At 45.2% G+C, this 27669-nt stretch overlaps 1 protein-coding gene across 1 annotated transcript in view; it reads left to right on the forward strand.

The window, feature by feature from the left end:
* LOC126412627 (uncharacterized) overlaps positions 1–27669 on the forward strand; it is a 165234-nt gene that overhangs the window by 16767 nt on the left and 120798 nt on the right. Inside the window, exon 4 of the mRNA XM_050082304.1 lies at positions 7396–7702. Within this exon, the coding sequence (XP_049938261.1) occupies positions 7396–7702 (307 nt within the window). The remainder of the gene's footprint in view (positions 1–7395; positions 7703–27669) is intronic.

Raw genomic sequence — 27669 nt, forward strand, 5'->3', positions numbered from 1 at the left:
GTTAGTTGCATGTTCCATAGATAATTTGAACGATTCTTTTATCGAAATGTTGTGGGACAAGTCAGTTTACAGGATGTGTATATGAGGTGCATTCAAGTTCTAAGGCCTCCGATTTTTTTTCTACGGACTGGAAAGAGATAGAAACATTCACATTGTTTTAAAATGAGGCCACGTTCATTGTCAATACATCCCAGAGATGGCAGCACCGTACGGCAGATGGAATTTTACCGCCAGCGGCGAGAATGAGAACTGTTTTAAATACTTAAAATGGCGACGTTTTCCTTACTTGAACAGCGTGCAATCATTCGTTTTCTGAATTTGCATGGTGTGACACCAATTGAAATTCATCGACAGTTGAAGGAGACACGTGGTGATGGGGTTATGGATGTGTCGAAAGTGTGGTTGTGGGTGCGACAGTTTAATGAAGGCAGAACATCATGTGACAACAAGCTGAAACAACCTCGGGCTCGCACAAGCCGGTCTGACGACATGATCGAGAAAGTGGAGAGAATTATTTTGGGGGATCGCCGAATTACTGTTGAACAGATCGCCTCCAGAATTGGAATTTCTGTGGGTTCTGTGCACACAATCCTGCATGACGACCTGAAAATGCGAAAAGTGTCATCCAGGTGGGTGCCACGAATGCTGATGGACGACCACACGGCTGCCCATGTGGCATGTTGCGAAGCAATGTTGATGCGCAACAACAGCATGAATGGGACTTTCTTTTCGTCGGTTGTGACAATGGATGAGACGTGGATGCTATTTTTCAATCCAGAAACAAAGCGCCAGTCAGCTCAATGGAAGCACCATGAACACATCGATATGCTTTTGGTGTCGAGTGCAACCAATAACCAAGCTGCCACTGCAGCACATACATATGCTGCACAGCACCCTAATAGGCCCCAGCCCGATAGGAATGCTTTTCGTCACTTGAAGCAATGCCGTCACGAAACCGGTATTGCCAGTCCACAAGTAACTGACAGGGGTCGTTCAAAGGCTAGATGAACTCGACAAACACAGGACGCGATTCTTGAAACCGTTCTTCAGTCACCTCAGTGAAGTTCGCACGACATTGCAAGGCAGTTTCAGACGTATCAAAGACTAGCTGTTGAAGCGTTGCACGATGTGCCATGTGGTCGTCCGTCAGCATTCGTAGCACCCACCTGGATGACACTTTTCGCATTTTCAGGTCGTCATGCAGGATTGTGTGCACAGAACCCACAGAAATGCCAACTCTGGAGGCGATCTGTTCAACAGTCATTCGGCGATCCCCCAAAACAAATTTCTCCACTTTCTGGATCATGTCGTCAGACCGGCTTGTGCGAGCCCGAGGTTGCTTCGGTTTGTTGTCACACAATGTTCTGCCGTCATTAAACTGTCGCACCCACGAACGCACTTTCGACACATCCATAACTCCATCACCATATGTCTCCTTCAACTGTCGATGAATTTCAATTGGTGTCACACCACGCAAATTCAGAAAACGAATGATTGCACGCTGTCCAAGTAAGGAAAACGTCGCCATTTTAAGTATTTAAAACAGTTCTCATTCTCGCCGCTGGCGGTAAAATTCCATCTGCCGTACGGTGCTGCCATCTCTGGGACGTATTGACAATGAACGCGGCCTCATTTTAAAACAATGCACATGTTTCTATCTCTTTCCAGTCCGGAGAAAAAAAATCGGAAGCCTTAGAACTTGAATGCGCCTCGTACTTTGCCTGACGCATTAGAAAACGTTTCACTTGGTGTTCGGTGCCAGCTGTGGTTTCAGCATGAATGAATGTGTGTATGTATGTATCCAGAGAAATGGATTTGTCATGTTGGTCCAATATTCTGATCTACACGTTCCTGGGCCTTAATCCACTAGTGACTGGTGTCACTGCAAGGAGCAAGTTTATAGTACTCCACCAACGGATGTACACGATCTAATAGCTAGCCTGCATGCAATCGTAGACGCAAGTATGTTGTGTAGGGTCCAGTACAAATGTACTGTCTCTTTCTTGTAACAAGAAGTGCAGTAGTCAAGCTTCTTTTCCATGAGTAAACACTCGACAGCAATTAAATGACTCACTGTATCACAGCCTGAAGGTCCAGATGAAGAAGGTGACGTCAGTATACTGGCACCAGTGACACAGGACTAGTTATTTGCTTTTCAAATTCTTTTGTTATGGCTCTCCGCTGTGATTAATTACAAGCAGCGGCAGTATTGTTGAAGCATCCAGCTGCCTCCCATGTGTGTATGTGCGTCATGTCCCGCAATGCTGTCAGAGTGCGGTGTGGCTGATCAGGGAGCTGCTGTCGGCGACGTCCCCGGACTCGACAGATAAGGCACCAGTGGCCGAGGCAGGGTTGACGTTTCCAGCGCTCTGGGTGGCACGCTATATTCCTCGGATACCCCCGCGGCAACGACGTTGCGTTTTGTGTCTCAGGGTGGGCTGCCCTGTCGCAAGGTCAAACTGAGGACTCCGTTCAGCACTCCGGATGATTCCCCAACCATCACAGTCCCATGGTGGTGGTATTGCTGCGATACTAATACAAGATGTTTTCAGTACAAAAGTGGCTATATACACTCCTGGAAATTGAAATAAGAACACCGTGAATTCATTGTCCCAGGAAGGGGAAACTTTATTGACACATTCCTGGGGTCAGATACATCACATGATCACACTGACAGAACCACAGGCACTTAGACACAGGCAACAGAGCATGCACAATGTCGGCACTAGTACAGTGTATATCCACCTTTCGCAGCAATGCAGGCTGCTATTCTCCCATGGAGACGATCGTAGAGATGCTGGATGTAGTCCTGTGGAACGGCTTGGCATGCCATTTCCACCTGGCGCCTCAGTTGGACCAGCGTTCGTGCTGGACGCGCAGACCGCGTGAGACGACGCTTCATCCAGTCCCAAACATGCTCAATGGGCGACAGACCCGGAGATCTTGCTGGCCACGGTAGTTGACTTACACCTTCTAGAGCACGTTGGGTGGCACGGGATACATGCGGACGTGCATTGTCCTGTTGGAACAGCAAGTTCCCTTGCCGGTCTAGGAATGGTAGAACGATGGGTTCGATGACGGTTTGGATGTACCGTGCACTATTCAGTGTCCCCTCGACGATCACCAGTGGTGTACGGCCAGTGTAGGAGATCGCTCCCCACACCATGATGCCGGGTGTTGGCCCTGTGTGCCTCGGTCGTATGCAGTCCTGATTGTGGCGCTCACCTGCACGGCGCCAAACACGCATACGACCATCATTGGCACCAAGGCAGAAGCGACTCTCATCGCTGAAGACGACACGTCTCCATTCGTCCCTCCATTCACGCCTGTCGCGACACCACTGGAGGCGGGCTGCACGATGTTGGGGCGTGAGCGGAAGACGGCCTAACGGTGTGCGGGACCGTAGCCCAGCTTCATGGAGACGGTTGCGAATGGTCCTCGCCGATACCCCAGGAGCAACAGTGTCCCTAATTTGCTGGGAAGTGGCGGTGCGGTCCCCTACGGCACCGCGTAGGATCCTACGGTCTTGGCGTGTATCCTTTCGTCGCTGCGGTCCGGTCCCACCTCGACGGGCACGTGCACCTTCCGCCGACCACTGGCGACAATATCGATGTACTGTGGAGACCTCACCCCCCACGTGTTGAGCAATTCGGCGGTACGTCCACCCGGCCTCCCGCATGCCCACTATACGCCCTCGCTCAAAGTCCGTCAACTGCACATACGGTTCACGTCCACGCTGTCGCGGCATGCTACCAGTGTTAAAGACTGCGATGGAGCTCCGTATGCCACGGCAAACTGGCTGACACTGACGGCGGCGGTGCACAAATGCTGCGCAGCTAGCGCCATTCGACGGCCAACACCGCGGTTCCTGGTGTGTCCGCTGTGCCGTGCGTGTGATCATTGCTTGTACAGCCCTCTCGCAGTGTCCGGAGCAAGTATGGTGGGTCTGACACACCGGTGTCAATGTGTTCTTTTTTCCATTTCCAGGAGTGTATTTATACTGCCACTGGCTACATTCGCTTCGGATTTTCTGTGCCTTGCGGCATGTATACTAGACACTTCCACGTTTTCTGGTGTGGAAAGGCATCCACCTTCTTCGATTAGGTCCTGTTGTGTCAACAAATTCCACGCCTCACCTGGCCGATTCGCCTTGCAATGTGCAATGGTTGTGTAGTGGTTTGTAAGGCATAACATCTGTGCTAACCTACGGTTTATCTGGGTGTAATCTATTTCCTACTTCGCGCATTTCTGACCAAATACGGGCCATGCGCTACATTGTGATAGCAATTACCACTCAGCTTGACATGCAATAATGAGTCAAGGTTACGTATTTAAAGCTATATTTGTAGCAACCAAGGTGTGAGCCAGAAATTGTAGGAGGAGAGCATGGCACGCATCTGACGACACTTTTTCTCATTGCCTGCTGTTACGATTTCATAGAGTAGCTACCTTGTAAAGGGAAGTGCGTGCGAGGCCGTTAACTTCAAAGTCTGTCAAGAAGGCAAAAGTTGGTGTCATTCAAAGGCCTCACGCAGAAATTGATCTTATTAGGCAACCGCACAGTGACGGATTTCTGTGTGGTTTGCGTGTTAAAAGCGAGGTAGGAGCGAGCCTATAGAATTCGAAGACTTACATCGAGAAGCAAAATCACAACTCGGTGCATCACACTATAAACTCTAGGTCAGCTATCCAGTTTCTTTGCTATTTGGCTCATCGGAGTCATGCAGTTTAATGAACTGCCACAAGCAATTATAATTTCTGTAGTACATGATTCCAAATGTCTACTGCATGCAGTTCCTACCATAATGTTCACTTGGAAACAGGCTAAGTGGGTGCGCATTGACTGACAGCAGCAATTCGTGTTGCGTTTGAAACTGATGGTCAGGTTGCTGTCGGTTAGGATCTTTTTACAACGACTTTTGTTATAGTGTGGTACATATATGCGAGTCGTACACTATTCCTAACAGACACGTCCAACAGTCCTCTCTCAATAAGCAACAAATCTGGCAATTTCATCAATGGTGTGGTCACAGGCAGATCAAAATACGTCCATTGCTTTCTCCCACTCCGTCAAGACTCCAAGTCGTTCCATGTGATTGTGGTGATCCCGTCAAATACCTGGCAGATAGGGGCCATTTTACTGCCCGAGTTCATGCTAGAGGGCCACATGACAGTCTGATACCAGCTGTACACGAACTATAGCGTTCCAAAACGACCTGTTCTAATGGGTGACTGCATTTTTGTCTAGTGGACTTACTGTGATTAACGCGAACGCTATTCCTGCTGAGGAATCGACAAGTAATGTTAGTTAGTTTAGTTTAGTTAGTTACGTGTTCCATTGATCAATAGCATGGAAAACCGTTATGATGTGGAATGTATCAAATGTACAAGAAATGCACACAGGAAACAAGTTCCTTTTTCTTTTTTTTTTTTTTTTGTTTACATTATAGTGTTATACCTAAATATTTCTATTATCTATCCCATTCCCTTAAATGGCACAAAATGCATATATTATATCTCCAGATTTATTTACTCGTATTCAACAATTCATCTATGGTATAGACTATAGAAGGAGTTGTCAAGGGGGTATGATTTAAATTTGTTTTTGAAACTATTATTGCTGTCTGTTAGACATTTTATTTCATCTGGTAATTTATCAGAAAGTTTTATAGCAGCATATTTTACCCCTTTCTGTGCCAAAGATAGGTTAAGTATAGGATACTGTAGGTGTTTATTATTTATGGTATTGTAATCATGAATGTCACTGATGATTTTAAAGGTCCATGTTGTTGAGAAAAAATTTCATTACTGAGTAAATGTACTGTGAAGTAATTGTAAGAATTCCTAACCTTTTAAACAGGTGCCTACAAGATTTGCGACTATGAGCCCCTCACATTATTCTAACTACTTTCCTTTGAGCGGTCAATACCTTTTGCCTAAGTGCTGAGTTGCCCCAGAATATTATTCCGTATAACATCAGAGAGTTGAAGTATGCAAAGTATGTTAGCTTACTAATTTCTACATCCTCAAAATTGGCAATTATTCTGATTGCAAAAGTTGCTGAATCTAGTCGCTTTAGGAGATCCAAAATATGAATTTTCCAATTGAGATTCTCATCTATATGTACACCCAAAAACATAGTATGCTCTGCCCTAGCTACTGACTTCTTTTGATGTGTTATGTTTATTGAAGGAATTAAACTTTTTGCAGCAGAAAATTAGATGTAGTGTGTTTTTTCAAAGTTCAGAGCAAGCCCATTTGCAGAAAACCAATTAATAACTTTCCAAAGACCTTATTTGTATCATTTTCTATCAGACTTTCTTTTACTGGATTAATAATTATGCTTGTATCATCAGCAAACAGTGTCAGTTCAGCATATTATTTCACATAAGAAGGGAGGTCATTAACATATATCAAGAACAGGAGGGGACCCATGATCGAACCTTGTGGAACACCTAATGCAATTTCACCCCAGTTAGGTGAAGTGGCAAACTCCTTTGAATCACTTGAAGCATATAACCAGACTTTTTGCTTCCTGTTCTGTAGATATGACTTAATCCACTCATATGCTGTTCCATTTATACCATAGAATTGTAATTTCTCTAACGTAATGTCATGGTTCACACAATCAAATGCTTTGGATAAGTCACAGAATATTCCTACTGGTGACATTTTACTATTTAAAGACTCTATTATATGGACAGTGAAATTGTATATTGCTGTCTGAGTGGAACAGCATTTCTGTTCCGAACTGTGATTTACTAAGTATCCCATTACTGTTAAGATGGCTAACCACTCTTCAGTACATTACTTCCTCAAAGATTTTTGAAAATGCTGTAAGCAAGGATACTGGCCGGTAATTATTGACATCTGTTGTTTCCCCCTTTTTGTAGAGAGACCTGACGATGGCATATTTTAACCTGTCTGGGAAAATACCCTGAGTCAGTGATGCATTACATATGTGACTCAAAACATCAGCTGTAATTGCTCCACATTGTTTTAACAACTTGTTAGAGATGTCATCTGCTCCAACAGAACATTTATTTTTCAAAGATTTAATAATTTTCCTTATTTCACAAGAGGTTGTTAGATGAGACTTCATCTGGAGAGTGCTTGTCATGCATTTATGTCAGTGTGCCACAGAGGAGCAGTAATTCGGAGTGCTCAGTGAACCATGGGCTATTAATTAAACTCAACTGGAGAGTGATGGGAGGGGACTTCCACACGTGCAGCAAGTGTTGATCTCAGTCGGAAGATGACAATGAGCTCGAATGAAGGAAACCTTTACAACATGGCGGATGGACCCACTCGAGGCGTTCTCCCGACCAACCGTGACTCACGACTCGACTTCTGTGGCTGTTCCTGAGATGGGCGTGTGCTGTTGTGTTGTGGCAGGAGGCAGCCGGTTCTCGTGGCGCAGCTACTACCACGGGCAGCTGGGCCCGCCGCGAGAGGCGCTGGGGTCGCTGGGCCTGCTGTGCCTGGCCAGCCTGCTGCTGGCGCTGCTGTCGCTCATCTTCCTGCTGCGGTTGGCGCCCCTGCCCGCGGGGGAGCCCCCCTCGGACGAGTACGTGCTGGTGCACGACGCGACGCTGGCGCTGTGTGCGCTCGCGCTGTCGCTCAACCTGTGCTGCCTGCTCGTCTGTGCCGTGCAGGTGCTCTTCGCCGTCCGCCTCGTGCGATCGCCGCACGGCGCCGAGAGGTGAGTAACCACACTGCACCGTACCACTCTGTGACTCGAATAAAATGTTGTAGTTTTGTTCGTACAATATAAGCTTCCGTGACTGGCACTGAAATCACTTAAAACTTCTGGGCTATTGGGCCGTGGTCCATATACACTCCTGGAAATTGAAATAAGAACACCGTGAATTCATTGTCCCAGGAAGGGGAAACTTTATTGACACATTCCTGGGGTCAGATACGTCACATGATCACACTGACAGAACCACAGGCACATAGACACAGGCAACAGAGCATGCACAATGTCGGCACTAGTACAGTGTATATCCACCTTTCGCAGCAATGCAGGCTGCTATTCTCCCATGGAGACGATCGTAGAGATGCTGGATGTAGTCCTGTGGAACGGCTTGGCATGCCATTTCCACCTGGCGCCTCAGTTGGACCAGCGTTCGTGCTGGACGTGCAGACCGCGTGAGACGACGCTTCATCCAGTCCCAAACATGCTCAATGGGGGACAGATCCGGAGATCTTGCTGGCCACGGTAGTTGACTTACACCTTCTAGAGCACGTTGGGTGGCACGGGATACATGCGGACGTGCATTGTCCTGTTGGAACAGCAAGTTCCCTTGCCGGTCTAGGAATGGTAGAACGATGGGTTCGATGACGGTTTGGATGTACCGTGCACTATTCAGTGTCCCCTCGACGATCACCAGTGGTGTACGGCCAGTGTAGGAGATCGCTCCCCACACCATGATGCCGGGTGTTGGCCCTGTGTGCCTCGGTCGTATGCAGTCCTGATTGTGGCGCTCACCTGCACGGCGCCAAACACGCATACGACCATCATTGGCACCAAGGCAGAAGCGACTCTCATCGCTGAAGACGACACGTCTCCATTCGTCCCTCCATTCACGCCTGTCGCGACACCACTGGAGGCGGGCTGCACGATGTTGGGGCGTGAGCGGAAGACGGCCTAACGGTGTGCGGGACCGTAGCCCAGCTTCATGGAGACGGTTGCGAATGGTCCTCGCCGATACCCCAGGAGCAACAGTGTCCCTAATTTGCTGGGAAGTGGCGGTGCGGTCCCCTACGGCACTGCGTAGGATCCTACGGTCTTGGCGTGCATCCGTGCGTCGTTGCGGTCCGGTCCCAGGTCGACGGGCACGTGCACCTTCCGCCGACCACTGGCGACAACATCGATGTACTGTGGAGACCTCACGCCCCACGTGTTGAGCAATTCGGCGGTACGTCCACCCGGCCTCCCGCATGCCCACTATACGCCCTCGCTCAAAGTCCGTCAACTGCACATACGGTTCACGTCCACGCTGTCGCGGCATGCTACCAGTGTTAAAGACTGCGATGGAGCTCCGTATGCCACGGCAAACTGGCTGACACTGACGGCGGCGGTGCACAAATGCTGCGCAGCTAGCGCCATTCGACGGCCAACACCGCGGTTCCTGGTGTGTCCGCTGTGCCGTGCGTGTGATCATTGCTTGTACAGCCCTCTCGCAGTGTCAGGAGCAAGTATGGTGGGTCTGACACACCGGTGTCAATGTGTTCTTTTTTCCATTTCCAGGAGTGTACACTACTGGCCATTAAAACAGCTACACCCCACGAAGATGACGTGCTACAGACGCGAAATTTAACGAACAGAAAGAAGATGCTGTGGTATGCAAATGATTATTTTTCAGAGCATTTACACAAGGTTGGCGCCAGTGGCGACACCTACAACGTGCTGACATCAGGAAAGTTTCCAACCGATTTCTCGTACACAAACAGCAGTTGACCGGCGTTGCCTGGTGAAACGTTGTTGTGATGCCTCCTGTAAGGAGGAGAAATGCGTAACATCACGATTCCGACTTTGATAAAGGTCGGATTGTAGCCTATCGCGACAGCGCTTTATCGTATCGCGACATTGCTACTCGCGTTGGTCGAGATCCAATGACTGTTAGCAGAGTATGGACTCAGGAGGGTAATACGGAACGCCATGCTAGATCCCAACGGCTTTGTATCACTAGCAGTCGAGACGACAGGCATCTTATCCGCATGGCTGTAACGGGTCGTGCAGCCACGTCTCGATCCGTGAGTCAACAGCTGGGGAAGTTTGCAAGACAACAACGATGTGCGCGAACAGTTCGACGACGTTTGCAGCAGCATGGACTATAATTTAGGAGACCACGGCTGCGGTTGCCCTTGACGCTGCATCACAGACAGGAGCGCCTGCGATGGTGTACTCAGCGACGAACCTGGGTGCACGAATGGCCAAACGTCATATTTTCGGATGACTCCAGGTTCTGTTTACAGCATCATGATGGTCGCATCCGGGTTTGGCGACATCGCGTTGAACGCGCATTGAAAGCGTGTATTCGTCATCGACATACTGGCGTATCATCCGGCGTGATGGTATGGGGTGCCATTGGTTACACGTCTCGGTCACCTCTTGTTCGCATTGACGGCACTTTGAACAGTGGACGTTACATTTCAGATGTGTTACGACAAGTGGCTCTACCCTTCATTCGATCCCTCGAAACGCTACATTTCAGCAGGATAATGCACGACCGCATGTTTCAGGTCCTGTACGTGCCTTTCTGGATACAGAAAATGTTCGACTGCTGCCCTAGCCAGTACATTCTCCAGATCTCTCACCAATTGAGAACGTGTGGTCAATGGTGGCCCAGCAACTGGCTCGTCACAATATGCCAGTCACTACTCTTGATGAACTGTGGTATCGTGTTGAAGCCGCATAGGCAGCTGTACCAGTACACGCCATCCAAGCTCTGATTGACTCAATGCCCAGGCATATCAAGGCTGTTATTACAGCCAGAGGTGGTTGTTCTGGGAACTGATTTCTCAGGATCTATGCACCCAAATAGCGTGAAAATGTAATCACATGTCAGTTCTAGTATAATATATTTGTCCAATGAATACCCATTTTTCATCTGCATTTCTTCTTGGTGTAGCAATTTTAATGGCCAGTAGTGTATTAAACTTTCTACTTCCGTTTCCTCTCCAACTGTGGGAGACACCTTCGGATGTAAAATGTCAAACTGCAACCAGAACTCGACGGAGCGCCGAAGATATGGGCAGGGTAGAGGGCACCACAGTCCATCATTTGACGTCGGCTACGAGATTATCTCTGCTAGTGCCAACATTCTTGATTGAAAGTAATGGATCGTCATTCTTTGCAGTGTTGACATCCAAATATCCATCACGATAATGACATCCAAATATCCATCACGATAATGCACCCACATATTCATCGCTGCTGGTGCGTGACTATTGCACAAAAAACTAAATCACTGTGCTTCCTAATCCTCCATACACTCCAGACCTGGCCCTCGTGGATTTTTTTTATTTCGAAAGTTGAAAACTGCATTGAAAGGACAAAGATTTGCAACGATAGACGAGATAAAATTCGCAGAACAATGCTTTGCGCGATCCAGTAAGAGACGTACCAAGATTGCTTCTGTCTATGGAAATGATGTTGAAAGTGGTGTACCAATTGTGGAGGAGAGTATTCCGAAGTAGGCCATGCATAATAAGTAAAAGATAAGAGTAGAATAATTTTGTGGATAAAGTTCTGGAATTTTTTGAACAGACCTCGTAACAGTACTCGCAGTTGCCTTTTCGAGGCGCCAGTGCTCTTGCTATTTTTCAACGATTTTTGGAACAGCTTACAGCACCTCTGCTGGGTTGTGCAAACTGTTTGAATGAAATTGTAGTTTCTGGTGCCTCCACTGAGCAACATTTACAAAATCTCCATACTCTTTTTTTCTGTTGGTTGGGTTGGGTTGTTTGGGGAAAGAGACCAGACACCCAGGTCATCGGTCTCATTGGATTAGGCAAGGAAGGGGAAGGAAATCGGCCGTGCCCTTTCAAAGGAACCATCCTGGCATTTGCCTGGAGTGATTCAGGGAAATCACGGAAAACCTATATCAGGATGGCCGGATGCGGGATTGAACCGTCGTCCTCCCGAATGCGAGTCCAGTGTCTAACCACTGCGCCACCTCGCTCGGTTTTTTTTTCTGTCCTCTAAGCGGCTGGGTTGAAGTGTAATTTAGAAAAACATAAATTTTTTCAACCTTTTATCGTTTATCGTGGGTTTTCTCACGAGGGTCTGAAACCCTTGCACCAACATGTTTCTGGTATTGTGTTGCTTCCACACACTATGTCTGTCAAAGAACCGTAGGCTGTTCTCAGTAAAGTCGCCTACTACGATAAATTTTCATCTGCGACTGCGACAATTGCTCGTTCATTACATGCATTGCTGCATAAAGGGACTCAGTTTCACTGGTCGCAGACTTGTGAAACCGCGTTTTCCACCAGTAAGGCCATGTTGCACTCTCCGTCCTGCTTAGTGACGTACCATCCAGCCCTCCACTTGGCCCTTGCAACGGACGCTTCACGGTATAGATCTTTGTTTTAGTACCTGTATATGTGCAGTGCCGAAGTCTTGTGCTATTCCTCGAATAGGTGTCGAAAATGTTGAACTCAAATTTATTGATGGACTACCAGACTATTGCAATGCGTCGATAATATTTCGAGATATACGTGCTGAATGTGAGGGATACAAGAATCAGCTATTTTCCAAATACTGTACTGCTGCTGCACTGATTAAAAAAAATCAAGTAATTTTTTTCGATGTTGATGATAATTGTAGATGGTGAATAAATAAATATACACTCCTGGAAATGGAAAAAAGTACACATTGACACCGGTGTGTCAGACCCACCATACTTGCTCCGGACACTGCGAGAGGGCTGTACAAGCAATGATCACACGCACGGCACAGCGGACACACCAGGAACCGCGGTGTTGGCCGTCGAATGGCGCTAGCTGCGCAGCATTTGTGCACCGCCGCCGTCAGTGTCAGCCAGTTTGCCGTGGCATACGGAGCTCCATCGCAGTCTTTAACCCTGGTAGCATGCCGCGACAGCGTGGACGTGAACCGTCTGTGCAGTTGACGGACTTTGAGCGAGGGCGTATAGTGGGCATGCGGGAGGCCGGGTGGACGTACCGCCGAATTGCTCAACACGTGGGGCGTGAGGTCTCCACAGTACATCGATGTTGTCGCCAGTGGTCGGTGGAAGGTGCACGTGCCCGTCGACCTGGGACCAAACCGCAGCGACGCACGGATGCACGCCAAGACCGTAGGATCCTACGCAGTGCTGTAGGGGACCGCACCGCCATTTCCCAGCAAATTAGGGACACTGTTGCTCCTGGGGTATTGGCGAGGACCATTCGCAACCGTCTCCATGAAGCTGGGCTACGGTCCCGCACACCGTTAGGCCGTCTTCCGCTCACGCCCCAACATCGTGCAGCCCGCCTCCAGTGGTGTCGCGACAGGCGTGAATGGAGGGACGAATGGAGACGTGTCGTCTTCAGCGATGAGAGTCGCTTCTGCCTTGGTGCCAATTATGGTCGTATGCGTGTTTGGCGCCGTACAGGTGAGCGCCACAATCAGGACTGCATACGACCGAGGCACACAGGGCCAACACCCGGCATCATGGTGTGGGGAGCGATCTCCTACACTGGCCGTACACCACTGGTGATCGCCGAGGGGACACTGAATAGTGCACGGTACATCCAAACCGTCATCGAACCCATCGTTCTACCATTCCTAGACCGGCAAGGGAACTTGCTGTTCCAACAGGACAATGCACGTCCGCATGTATCCCGTGCCACCCAACGTGCTCTAGAAGGTGTAAGTCAACTACCCTGGCCAGCAAGATCTCCGGATCTGTCCCCCATTGAGCATGTTTGGGACTGGATGAAGCGTCGTCTCACGCGGTCTGCACGTCCAGCACGAACGCTGGTCCAACTGAGGCGCCAGGTGGAAATGGCATGGCAAGCCGTTCCACAGGACTACATCCAGCATCTCTACGATCGTCTCCATGGGAGAATAGCAGCCTGCATTGCTGCGAAAGGTGGATATACACTGTACTAGTGCCGACATTGTGCATGCTCTGTTGCCTGTGTCTATGTGCCTGTGGTTCTGTCAGTGTGATCATGTGATGTATCTGACCCCAGGAATGTGTCAATAAAGTTTCCCCTTCCTGGGACAATGAATTCACGGTGTTCTTATTTCAATTTCCAGGAGTTTATTTACACTCTTAAGTCTGTGTTTGTGTTTTTATTTCTCTAGGCAAAATGTCACATACGTTATTACACGTTAGTGCACATTTATGTACGTTAATGTATGTGACACTCTTCCCTTGAAATATACCACTTGGAGTTCATTCTATCGTGTAGCCTATTGCTCGCCAGCACCTAGCACAGTAGGTATCATGGCAGGCTGAGTGAAGCACCTTCGCCGCAAGGACTTTGTTGTGGGTGACTGGTCCTGTGATGATGACCAAGACCAGAAGACCAATAAGAAGAATGGAGCACTCCTTCCTGACGGCATACGAGCGATAATTGTAGGTCCTTCCAACTGTGGTAAGACAAATGTCCTCATGGCTCCTGTTAACGCACATAGACGGAGTCCGCTTCGAGTACCTTTTGGTTTTCTTCAAAACACTCTTTCAACCCAAGTACCAGTTACTGCAGAAAATATTAGATGGACTAGATGGTGTAACGTACAGAGCATTCAGTGAAAGCGACGACATCCGCCCACCTGAAGTGGTAAAGCCTAACACTGTCTTCATATTTGACAATGTTACTGTTGAAAAGCAGGATCAAATCCGTAGATATTTCTGCTTTGGTAGTGATGTGGGTATTGACGTATTTTATCTGAGTCAGACATATTCCAGGATCCCAAAACAGTTGAGGGATAACGCCAACCTCATTATAGCCTTCAAACAAGACAATCTCAATGTAAAACACATTTACCAGGCTCATGTAGGGACCGACATGTCATGCAATGAATTTGTAAAGATATGTGCGGATTGCTGGAATCATTCACAATACGGGTTTCTCGTTATTGATAAACTCGAAAATTGAGTGACGGTAGGTACAGCTGGAACTTACAGTTGTTTCCCCATATATAAATGTACAAAATAGGTGAGTGTATCAGTAGACACTGCAACACGGACAAATTTGCATGCATGGCGGACGCCCAGTCTGAATGCTCGCATGTACACAAATATGAAATTTAAAAATCTGGAGGGTGGAATCGGTAAGGCTGTAAGGGAATTAAAGGACACTCAGAAACTTCTTGCGCTTCACCAAAACCGGCTATAGAACAGAATTAGCGCAATTGAGGGGGAAGATACAAGCTGAGGTTGTTGTTATTGAAGAAGGGGATGCAGGAAAGAAGAAGAACAAAGCATATATAAAACCATGTGATATACAGAGCTCAGCTTAGTATGTGCTGAAATGTCGACAAAGGTGCGCAAAGCAGGTCGAGAGAAATTACGCTTCTTGAGGTTGGGACATATGAATCGGGAGCAAACACTGAGAGAAACTTTTATACCTGTTACCGAATCTATCAGGAAGATGGCTTCATGTGATAATGATCCAATCACTGAATTCACTAGCCGGTATGCGGTGGGTAGGATAGATAGAATATTTGGTTGGTGTCAGGAGGGAGATATCGAACATGCTAGGCTCTCAAACTATAAATTTAACCAATAGCACAATACGTATTGGGGATAAAGAGTTTAAAATAACACCTGGCTTAATTAATCTAATCTTCCTAAGGCCATCAAAAAACTTAAAATGCTCTACCAATGATCGCAGAGTCTATGGTGAAATCCTGCAGTTGACAGAGGTGCATAAAAAACCTGACAGAACACTGAGAAACCTGAAAAACTCTAAATACACAACCATTATACAATCTTTACTGAATGAGCAACCTGTGAGTGTGTAGACATTCAGCATAAAGGAGTGAGCAATCAACTCCCGCAGTATGTATATTACGATGAGCCGGATGAACTAATAGACAGACTTCGACTGTTGAAGGCTTTGGCTGTTGCGGGCAATACAGCAAACTCGAACGAGGTTACCTCAGTAATTTCAGAACTTAGAGAGGAATCATTGAATAATAATAGCGAATATGGAAACAGTGGTTCAGCAGCTGCACAAACTGGAAGAACATACCTGCGCAGACATGTAATGATTAAAGGACTAGACGACTTATGGCTGGCAGATCTTGTGGATATGGGTCTCTACTCCCGTAAGAATAAAGGTTTCAAGTATATTTTAATGGTAGTTGATACATACTCTAAATTCACATGGGCATTTCCTGTGAAAACTAAAACAGGCATAGATGTTGCTGTGGTGTTTGACCATTTGCTGCAGACAGGAACGAATCGATGCCTGGACAATCTTCAAACCGATGATGGTGGCGAGTTTTACAATGAACACTTCAAGAGTGTGATGGAGCGGTGCGGGATACACCATTACTCCACATTTACCCACCTGAAAGCTAGCATCGTGGAGCGTTTGAACAGAACAGTCAAAGCTCAAATGTGGATGCGGATTAATCTTCGTTGTTCATACAAGCGGACAGATATTCTCCCACAGATAACTGCATGATATAATCGAACCAAACGTAGTACAACAAAAATGAGACCAATCGATGTTTCCGATAATTCACTCATGGACACAGTATATTTCCGCATTAAAATGCTGGACCCATGCAAGCTGAGTTTCAATGTAGGCGACTTAGTATGTATTTCAAAACATAAGACAGCTTTCGAGAAATCGTTCTTACCAGACTGGTCAGCGGAGATATTCACAGTATCCAAAGTGCAGAGAACGAACCCTAGGACATATATCTTAAAGGATGGCAAGAGTGATGAAATTGCAGGATCCTTTTACACGGAGGAATTGCAGAAGAGTTCTGAACCAGATGTATTTCTCATCGAATGCATCATAAGACATCGTGGGAATAGAGCGCTAGTTAAATGGTTGGGATTTCCATCATCAGAAAACAGTTGGATTGCCACTGATGAGTTAGTTTATAACAGGGGGAATAGACCTCTATGTCGTCAGTAGCGTACCATGCATGATAGGAAGCACACCATAATAGGAGGTGGAGGTGCTATTCTCGACAAATCTCCTGTGGAATTGCACATTCCAGGATATAACTTCTGTGGACTTGGAACAAAGCTTCAGAAACGCCTGGCACGTGGTTATAAAGCTATTAACCTACTAGACTGCCTAGAGCATGACATCGCATATGCTGCAAATAAGGATCTCCCAGCATGCCACGTCGCAGACCGAATATTAGCCGATAAAGCAAAGAAAATAAGATGAAGAAAAGATCTCAGAATAGGTCAGCGCATTGCTGCATTCATAGTTGATAAAACCATGCATGGAAAAAACTAAGTTAGGCTTCAGGGAGATGAATTTCAAACGAATTATGAATGCAGCGTGGACAGCTTTGGAGGCGAAGAAGAAGAAACCCGCTTGTTTGAAAAGCTGTATTCTCACTTCGATGTGTGCAGCTAAATATATGTTGAAGGGCGAGAAGAAGAAGAAGGAGAAGAAGAAGGCTGCAATTAAACCACCTAGGGTCCTACCACTACCAAAGACATCAGGTGGAATTATTCCATTCCTCATTCCAGCTCTTGCAGCTTTTGTCAGCAGTAGGTTCACTTACAGGCGGAGCTGCAGCTATTGCCAAAACGGTCAAAAACGCGCCGAATGCGCAGGCGCAACTAGAGGAAACAAGACGACATAATCAGGCTGTGGAAGCAGCAGCTATCGGAAAGGGTCTCTACTTGAATCCATACAAGAAAGGACGAGGTCTCTTCATATATAAAAAAAAGTCCGTCAGTTATCCTAACTGATCGAGCGCTCATGAATAAAGATCTGATTAAGCTTGTTAAAGAAAAACTTCACATTCCCGGATTCCGTGGCGTCTTTGTGCGGGATACTTTACCAAAGACCATGTGGCGAACTAATGAGTGCGGAATTGTAAGTTTAGATGTTGCTGGGGGTCCAGGGACCCATTGGGTGGCATAAGTTAAGAAAAGTGCAAATACAGTTCAGTATTTCGATTCGTTTGCAGATTTACAGCCGCCTGAAGAATTACAACGCTACTTCACCAGCAAAAGACGTGTCTTCTACAATTCCTGGAGATATCAGGACTTTAACACATACCTGTGTGGACATCTCCGTGTTATATTCCTCCTCACATTCATGACAAATTAGCGTGCACCTGCAGCAGCGGACCTCTGGAATGAGTGCTATATTTAGACCAGGCGGATGGATGTCTGGAATGCACAATTTTTCCTCCTCAAAGCAGGTGAGCCAACATCCACACATATAAAAGAGCCATCACTGAACACACACCCATCATTTGAGGTTTAGATGCAATGTCGTACACTCTGACTTTAAAAAAGAGCGAGGATCAGTATTACGTCCAAATTTCTTTTCACCAATTGATTTAAGTGCATGCGGCTGGAATACTGTGCTGATTGGTCTGGAGACGTGTAACAGCATTCCAAATTTCACAAAGAGTAACAATAAACTGCATCTGGAAATTAAAAGTTGGAAGGAGATTCTAGAAATACAACCAGGTGCCTACAATACTGATGATTCAAATGAAGTCTTAAAACAGTCTGGGAAAGGTATTGAACTATTGGCAAACATCAATACGCTTAAATCTGAAATACGGGCAGAGAGTGCTATGATCGGCGTTAGGCGGAGATATTCAATAGGTCCACTGCTAGGTCATGTTTTGATGAAGGACCCCAGTAAATTTTACGCATCAGATCAGGCTGTGGACATACTTCCAGTCATACCTCAATGATAAATTGATTCACTCAATTTACAGATTCTTTCCTACAGTCGGTACTGGGTATAAAATAGTTCAAGCCCCCACAAACGCTATATATCTCCCAGTGACAGTTCAGACATTGGACTATCTAGAACTGTATGTTGTGGACCAGAATAATCAACTTGTTAACTTTCGAGTAGAAGAGATCATTGTATACGAGGTGCATTCAAGTTCTAAGGCCTCCGATTTTTTTTTCTAATTAACTACTCACCCGAAATCGATCAAACTGGAGTTACTTTTCGACGTAATCGCCCTGCAGACGTACACATTTTTCACAACGCTGACACCATGATTCCATGGCAGCGGCGAAGGCTTCTTTAGGAGTCTGTTTTGACCACTGGAAAATCGCTGAGGCAATAGCAGCACGGCTGGTGAATGTGCGCCCACGGAGAGTGTCTTTCATTGTTGGAAAAAGCCAAAAGTCACTAGGAGCCAGGTCAGGTGAGTAGGGAGCATGAGGAATCACTTCAAAGTTGTTATCACGAAGAAACTGTTGCGTAACGTTAGCTCGATGTGCAGGTGCGTTGTCTTGGTGAAACAGCACACGTGCAGCCCTTCCCGGACGTTTTTGTTGCAGTGCAGGAAGGAATTTGTTGTTCAAAACATTTTCGTAGGATGCACCTGTTACCGTAGTGCCCTTTGGAACGCAATGGGTAAGGATTACGCCCTCGCTGTCCCAGAACATGGACACCATCATTTTTTCAGCACTGGCGGTTACCCGAAATTTTTTTGGTGGCGGTGAATCTGTGTGCTTCCATTGAGCTGACTGGCGCTTTGTTTCTGGATTGAAAAATGGCATCCACGTCTCATCCATTGTCACAACCGACGAAAAGAAAGTCCCATTCATGCTGTCGTTGCGCATCAACATTGCTTGGCAACATGCCACACGGGCAGCCATGTGGTCGTCCGTCAGCATTCGTGGCACCCACCTGGATGACACTTTTCGCATTTTCAGGTCGTCATGCAGGATTGTGTGCACAGAACCCACAGAAATGCCAACTCTGGAGGCGATCTGTTCAACAGTCATTCGGCGATCCCCCAAAATAATTCTCTCCACTTTCTCAATCATGTCGTCAGACCGGCTTGTGCGAGCCCGAGGTTGTTTCGGTTTGTTGTCACATGATGTTCTGCCTTCATTAAACTGTCGCACCCACGAACGCACTTTCGACACATCCATAACTCCATCACCACATGTCTGCTTCAACTGTCGATGAATTTCAATTGGTTTCACACCACGCAACTTCAGAAAACGGATGATTGCACGCTGTTCAAGTAAGGAAATCGTCGCCATTTTAAGTATTTAAAACAGTTCTCATTCTCGCCGCTGGCGGTAAAATTCCATCAGCCGTATGGTGCTGCCATCTCTGGGACGTATTGACAATGAATGCAGCCTCATTTTAAAACAATGTGCATGTTTCTATCTCTTTCCAGTCCGGAAAAAAAATCGGAGGCCTTAGAACTTGAATGCACCTCGTACTTGCATCTAAGGAACGATGGGGCTAAAGTATAAAGCTAGCACACCGAGCTCACAACCCGTTAGTGCAATGCAGAAATGCAAGGTAATAACAAGTCTTAATTATAAATACCTTATTTCAGCAGGTTTCAAACCGCGAAACGACATCGCTCAATGTAACTCAGTCGGTAGAGTATGATGATCGAATTGTATGTCATGTATACCACTCATACAAACCCTACACATCAACCATATTTAATAAAAATGATGAAATTAGGATTGTTATCCAGCATCAGGGCCAGCCGGAGTGGCCGAGCGGTTCTAGGCGCTAGAGTCTGGAACTGCACGACCTCTACAGTCGCAGGTTCGAATCCTGCCTCGGGCATGGATGTGTGTGACGTCCTTAGGTTAGTTAGGTTTAGGTAGTTCTAAGTTCTAGGGGACTGATGACCTCAGAAGTTAAGTCCTATAGTGCTCAGAGCCATTTGAATCAACCAGCATCAGGACGCTGTAGCACTGCCTTGCAAGAGCTTCCCGTATCTGAACTGCACATTTAAGAAAGCTGACGGCACTGTGGTAATGCTCTCAAAGCTGATGCATAATGCTCTAGCATTCCGTTTCAGGAGATACGTTATGAACTTAATGGTATCTAAATCGACCACACATGTTATGTTGGTCTAGCATCAACCCTTAAGACATAAATTTCAGCCTCAGCGTCTGATTCAAACAGCTTGGAAAATGTGGATTGGTTCATAGATACCCCAGATGGTGAGGGGGGATACAACCGATTTACCGCATGTATGCCACTAAAAATACTTATGGGGTACTTTGAGGACATGCAGCGAATTATTATGAACGCTAACAGTAACTTATTTTGGTGCAGAGTGCAAATGACGCGAATTCATTCTTTCAAACAGCTGCAGAGAATTTTCAAATCAAGATTGATAGTATAGTATGGAAAATACCTCACATCAGTGTTGCTGACGAGGAACGCTAGAGGCTCTTAACTAACCTTTGGCTCATCGGAGCTTTTTGAATACCCAGCCCTACGTACAGCATCCAAATATATGTGGGCTATTAAAACATCAGTGCAGTTGGCAGTACCTCAATTCATCATACTCGCATTTCAAACTCAAAGGTGTGGGAATGTATCAAAGGAATCAACTGAATTTGACCACTGCAAGTTAACTAATGCCAGGGTCTGCTTGAATTCTGAATACTACCCATATGAGAATCAACATCTACAGTGGGGCAGCAATGTATACAGTCTGGCATGTGACATGTTTGAGAGATTCCGAGCATCTTACTACGAAGGTGTTGAAAATGACGGATGCCTACTCAGTCCACAGAATTTCAAGAAGCTAGCACCAATAACCGTGATTGACTGTTCAAAACAGAATGAGGTAATTAAATCAGGGCCTGTAGATGTGCGGTTTGAAATTGAATCTTCAACAAAATTCCAGATCACACTTCAGCATATGCTCTAGTTCCGCATGATTGTGTTGTTAACTACTGCCCACTCACTGGTGTAGTGCAATGAGTTTTATGAATTAATGGGTGCTCTGATAGCTCTAAGGCAGATCATGATGTTACCCCAAGGTGTGAGGATCGTAGTTGACGTTCAAGGATTTTACTACAATGAACGCAGGCGATTCATATTTAAAGACTGTGCATTAATAGCATTCACACAAAGTAATGGAATAATAGGAACATTTGCATCAAGCATTGCATCGGGGAAACCATTCAAGGATGTGAAGTGCATTAAAACATGTAGAAGTACAATGTGGTTAACACACTTCTATCATGGAATTCACTGGGATGACCCAGGCATCTCTTATAAAGATTTGGTGCGAGTGCTCCGAGTATTTAATCACAAGGAGACAATCATCTACGTTAAAGGTGATGAGAAGATTACCTGCCTGAGTAGAATCTACAAGTACGCTGCTATTCAAAACCTGGAATACTACGGATGTCCACCCTACCATCAACGTAGACGGCGAACATGTGAAGAAGAAAATACCGTTGTGTCTGCATATGAAAATGTAAAATTACTTTTAAGTTGGATGGTGATGTCCAAATAAATGAAATTTAATTGAAATAATTTGTGTTATTCTTTAATCTTCCATTAAATTCACAACTCTCTCTAATTGAAATAGTGTTTAAAGCAACATACCTTACAGACCTGTGCAGTGCAATGCGGATGTAACCGCTCATTGTACTGGAAATACATTTATGATAAATTCACAACTGTCTCTCTCTCTCTTTGAAATAGTGTTTAAAGCCACAGACCTTATAGACCTATGCAGTGCAATGTGGATGTAACTGCCCATTGTACAGAAATACATTTATGATTTTAATTAAAATAATGGTGATTGAGGTTTGAAATAACAAGATCCTGCATTTTTACAAAAAAATAAGTGAATTTATTATTAAACTCAGATTTACTTGTGAATATGTGATTCAGCTTTAACAATGTTTCGCGAAATATAAGTTTACAGATACGTGATTCAGATTTAACAATGTTTTGAGAAATATCAGTTTACAGGTATGTGATTCAGATTTACATTTTTTTGAGAAATATCAACATTCTGCTGTATACAGATACATGATTCAGATTTACATTTTTTGAGAAATATCAACATTCTGCTGTTTCCAGATACGTGATTCAGATTTACATTATATCAGTTTACACCTAATGCAGAGGTACTGCTACAAACTAATTACACTATCTTACAGGCTAAATACTACCACTAGTGAAATTCCACCAGAAACAGAAAAGACTTTGAGGTAAAGCTAAACATTTCTTTCTTCCAATACAACAAGCAGTTGAACATATTTCCCTGAAGTTGGTTGCTCTAAACATTTTCCGCTACCACAAGCAAGTGAACATATATTTCTGAAGTAGGTGGCTCTAAACATTTTCCACTACCACGTGCAAGTGAACTTATATAAAAAATAAACAATTAACTGTGTGGAACTCACATACTTAAAACTAGTTCTGACTGGATGGCTGGTGGCAGTTGAAACTTAGAAACTAAAATCTAATCTATAACCACCCACACACATACACATATGAAATCCGAAAACTTCCATGACACTTTTTGTTAAATTTTTCTCGGTTTCCCTTTTTCTTGGCATATTAATTACTAATAAGGATGAAATATATTTACATACAGACTTTTTTCCTTGACAGTTTTTAGTTTTTAATTTTTTTTCGTCTTTATGATTTTTTTTCCTTGGCATATTAATTTCTACTAATGAAGTTATATATTTACAGACATACATTTATTTCCTACACACAGCCTCCCACACTCATCCACTCACACACAAAAGCATGCAGACTGATACACATCACACACACAACCAATAATTACACTATGATAAAAGAGCCATACTATTAGATGCATAAACCCCTCATCCCATTCACACACTCATTCTCTCTATATATCTCAATCAGAGTCCCTCACCCCCTACTTTTGCTTCAAGTAAATAGTCTGAGTATGGGAGGGTTTCCACCCCATTCTCACAAATGTCTCTTTTTTCTCATCGTCATGAGAAGACAATCCGACTTTAGACTGCAGTACAGTGTACACTTTGTGACCTCTCCATCGAATACTAGTTTGCCAAACGATGTGATGAGGAGAACCTGGAATGCTGCGACCACACAGGCACTGCAAATAGTCTTCAGGCGTAAGTACTGAAGATGCTGCACATCTAACACCCTTTGCCCTCTTCTGGGTGCCCCCATTTATTGTATGATATGCATACATCTTGGACCTCAATCCCACAAACTTTACAACTGGTAAACCATTCGCCTCGTCTTTCATGAGACCGATAAACTTCTTATTCTTAGGAACAATACCATAAGGATTATCGAACTCTTATGGAGATGTGTCGAATTCTTTACCGTGGCACCTAATTACTTCATATGGATCGCAGTTCTTGATACAGTAGATAAATCTGTCTGTATCCATATAAAGCAACTTTGGTTCTATAAAATCAGGTTTTGCAACCACATAGTGGAAGCAGTACATGTATGCACAAACCCAAATAAATAGGCTTCATAAACTCTACTGCAGTCTTTGACATCTCCACAGCAATAAAGTTTTCATTGAAGATAGTGGCACACTTAAAATTTGGCCTGGCAATACAATTTCTCACGCCATAACGCCCTTCCCATGCGGTTCTAATCAAAATATCGTGTTCTTTTCTTACATTCTGCATAGTTCTCCCGAAAATGAAATTGTTCATTAATTTATAAAAATCTTTTTCAAAATCATTACTCGCGACCAGCCTCCATCAACCAGGGGGATTGCTTGAAGGAGATAGTCCGGATGATTCTAACAAGCTTCAGCCCTAAGCTGAAGCACTGCTGGAGCTTACGATAATGAATAATATACCTCTGCTTATCTCCAACAGTATCCAACAGTTTAGGGATGGTGCTTCCTCACGTAATTTGTTGCTCTGGACATAATGGCAAATCGCTTGTCTCTCCATGCAAATTATTAGGATATGTGATGTCTGCCTTAAGCACATATCCTACATCAGAATCTGCCGCAAGACCCATTATTTTCCACCTAACCGCTTCAATTCGTTTTCAGGCACCCATCGAAACCCACCAACCGGCAGTGGTTGCAATGTGGCACGCCGGTATAAGTTGTTCACATCTAAGTACATAATGTAACTCGAATCAAGGGATGCATTAAAGCTGACACCCATCCATGGGTTATTTGCCTTGTCATGCCTGTGGACGCATTGACAAAGTCCCACACGGATCCCGTGCTCAAAAAATAGAAGCATTGCAGCATTAGTCAAAAGTTCGATGCTGCCCCCCCATTTTTTTGAGCATAGCATCCCAGGACAACCCAGGTGCCGTGTAATAAAAGGTGGGGTTCAGAGAGTACGTCGCCATACATACACTCAGGAACTTTCCGAAAACACCTGCAAGCAAATGCACGTCTGTGTCCGTGTGTAGTCTTGCATATTCCCCCAAACTGGGGATGTTGAATTCCCGCCAGACATTCACGGCATGCTCATAATTTGCTATAGTTACAGCATCGCATGTGAGAGTACTGGTAAATGCAGATATGTTGGCAAGCTTGGTTTCATTGAGTTTTGCCATACTATTAACTTATTCGTATGGGAAAACTCCTTTCGTAGTCGCAAGTTGGAACTCTTCCTCATCAGGAAATGCAGATCGAGTGATATGCGTATCATTCTGAGGTAAAGTTTCAACGAGTTTCTGGAGTGAAGTGCATAAAGCGTAAATAGTCAAGGAAGTGGAGCGTAATTTTTGGCGTCATTCGTTTTGAGAAAGAAATGTACTTCTCAACAGTTTCAGGGAGGACACTGACCTGATCATTCTTCATACCGAAATTAGCCAGGTACTCAATGAGAACCGGCCGCGGTGGCCGTGCGGTTCTAGGCGCTGCAGTCCGGAACCGCGGGACTGCTACGGTCACAGGTTGGGATCCTGCCTGGGGCATGGATGTGTATGATATCTTCAGGTTAGTTAGGGTTAAGTAGTTCTAAGTTCAAGGGGACTGATGACCTAAGATGTTAAGTCCCATAGTGCTCAGAGCCATTTTTGAACTCAATGAGAAAATGGGCGTCATACCCATTCAAGTTATGAAGAAATACAGGTACATGCCATGGTAACTTGTACTTCAAATTGCATGCCTTATGAGCTGCACTGTGGAGCTTCCCGGTAAGATGGTAATGATCTCTACGGAGAGTTTCCACTTTTCTATCTAACGGTAGCCCACAAATATGACAATTAACCGCCTTTTCATACAATTCATCATCTTCTTTTGATATGGTCATGGGCATGTTGGTGATGTAGAGCTTATCAACTTCCCGTGAACGGTTTTCAAGCTCAGCGAGGAGCCAAACTACAAGATCATCTCCGACATAAGACTTGTAGTGGTTAAGTTTAAAGTCATATCCACATACAAGTTGGAACGCTGCTGCATAAGGTATGTGTTTTTGTGTGAAGGTTGCATGTGAGGCCAAGCAGGCCACAATGAGCCAGCAGGCATTCAAAGTCGGCGTACACAACTAAAGGACATCACTGCTGGTGGTGAGCATTTTGAAATTTAATGAAGTTATTTTCCTCTTTGGGCATAATAACACGTATCGGGTCCTTGGAAGCACAGTCTAATAGATGTATTGCTAATAACTTTTCTGATGAAAAATAATTCAGACACCTTAAACAAATATGCTTTTTACACCAGTTGTTACTTAACTGGGAATAAAGGAGGCGGGACATGTCTTTCATCCAAACTTAGTGATAATTATCACTCTATGAGAAGAGAATCATGTTTACGTGCAGCTCTCACACCCCTGCAAATTTTGAGAAATGGAGGGGGCCGACAATGGTGTGCTTGTCTTGCTCATTGACTTGTCGTTATTCTTATCCAGACCATAAACGGTATTCTGCACCTCAAATTTAGGTATGTCCTGGGTCTTAAATTTATAATATGTCTTAATATCACTGACTTTGTAACTGTTTGGATGCTGTGAATCTTTCTTGTAATTTCTCTCGCAAGCTAGAATTGTCCATGCAAAACAAGCTTGATCCTTTGTATTTTGGACATTAATGCATGCCTTCTTGTTAGCTATATCCTCAGGGAGCTTAATATCACTGGACCCTCCATTTACCGGATCATATACATGTATATGGATGTCAAGGTGTGGTATATGGCAGAGCACTTTAGCAGACCCATGTACTTCCATTGCGGAAAATCGGCCCATAATAGCACTCAAGGTGGATTCGCGATAAAACGCAGCAGTGGATGTGCTCCACGAAGTAACTCCATTATCACCCCATATACAGGGTGTTACAAAAAGGTACGGCCAAACTTTCAGGAAACATTCCTCACACACAAAGAAAGAAAAGATGTTATGTGGAGATGTGTCCGGAAACGCTTAATTTCCAGGTTAGAGCTCATTTAAGTTTCGTCTGTATGTACTGTACTTCCTCGATTCACCGCCAGTTGGCCCAATTGAAGGAAGGTAATGTTGACTTCGGTGCTTGTGTTGACATGCGACTCATTGCTCTACAGTACTAGCATCAAGCACATCAGTATGTAGCATCAACAGGTTAGTGTTCATCACGAACGTGGTTTTGCAGTCAGTGCAATGTTTACAAATGCGGAGTTGGCAGATTCCCATTTGATGTATGGATTAGCACGGGGCAATAGCCGTGGCGCGGTACGTTTGTACCGAGACAGATTTCCAGAACGAAGGTGTCCCGACAGGAAGACGTTCGAAGCGATTGATCGGCGTCTTAGGGAGCACGGAACATTCCAGCCTATGACTCGCGACTGCGGAAGACCTAGAACGACGAGGACACATTAAATGGACGAGGCAATTCTTCGTGCGGTTGACGATAACCCTAATGTCAGCGTCAGAGAATTTGCTGCTGTACAAGATAACGTTGACCACGTCACTGTATGGAGAGTGCTACGGGAGAACCAGTTGTTTCCGTATATGTACAGCGTGTGCAGGCACTATCAGCAGCTGATTGGCCTCCACGGGTACATTTCTGCGAATGGTTCATCCAACAATGTGTCAGTCCTCATTTCAGTGCAAATGTTCTCTTTACGGATGAGGCTTCATTCCAACGTGACCAAATTGTAAATTTTCACAATCAACATGTGTGGGCAGACGAGAATCCGCACGCAGTTGTGCAATCACGTCATCAATACAGATTTTCTGTGAACGTTTGGGCAGGCATTGTTGGTGATGTCTTGATTGGGCCCCATGTTCTTCCACCTACGCTCAATGGAGCACGTTATCATGATTTCAT

The sequence above is a fragment of the Schistocerca serialis genome, chromosome 7 (assembly GCF_023864345.2).
Source record: "Schistocerca serialis cubense isolate TAMUIC-IGC-003099 chromosome 7, iqSchSeri2.2, whole genome shotgun sequence".
Lineage (NCBI taxonomy): Eukaryota > Metazoa > Arthropoda > Insecta > Orthoptera > Acrididae > Schistocerca > Schistocerca serialis.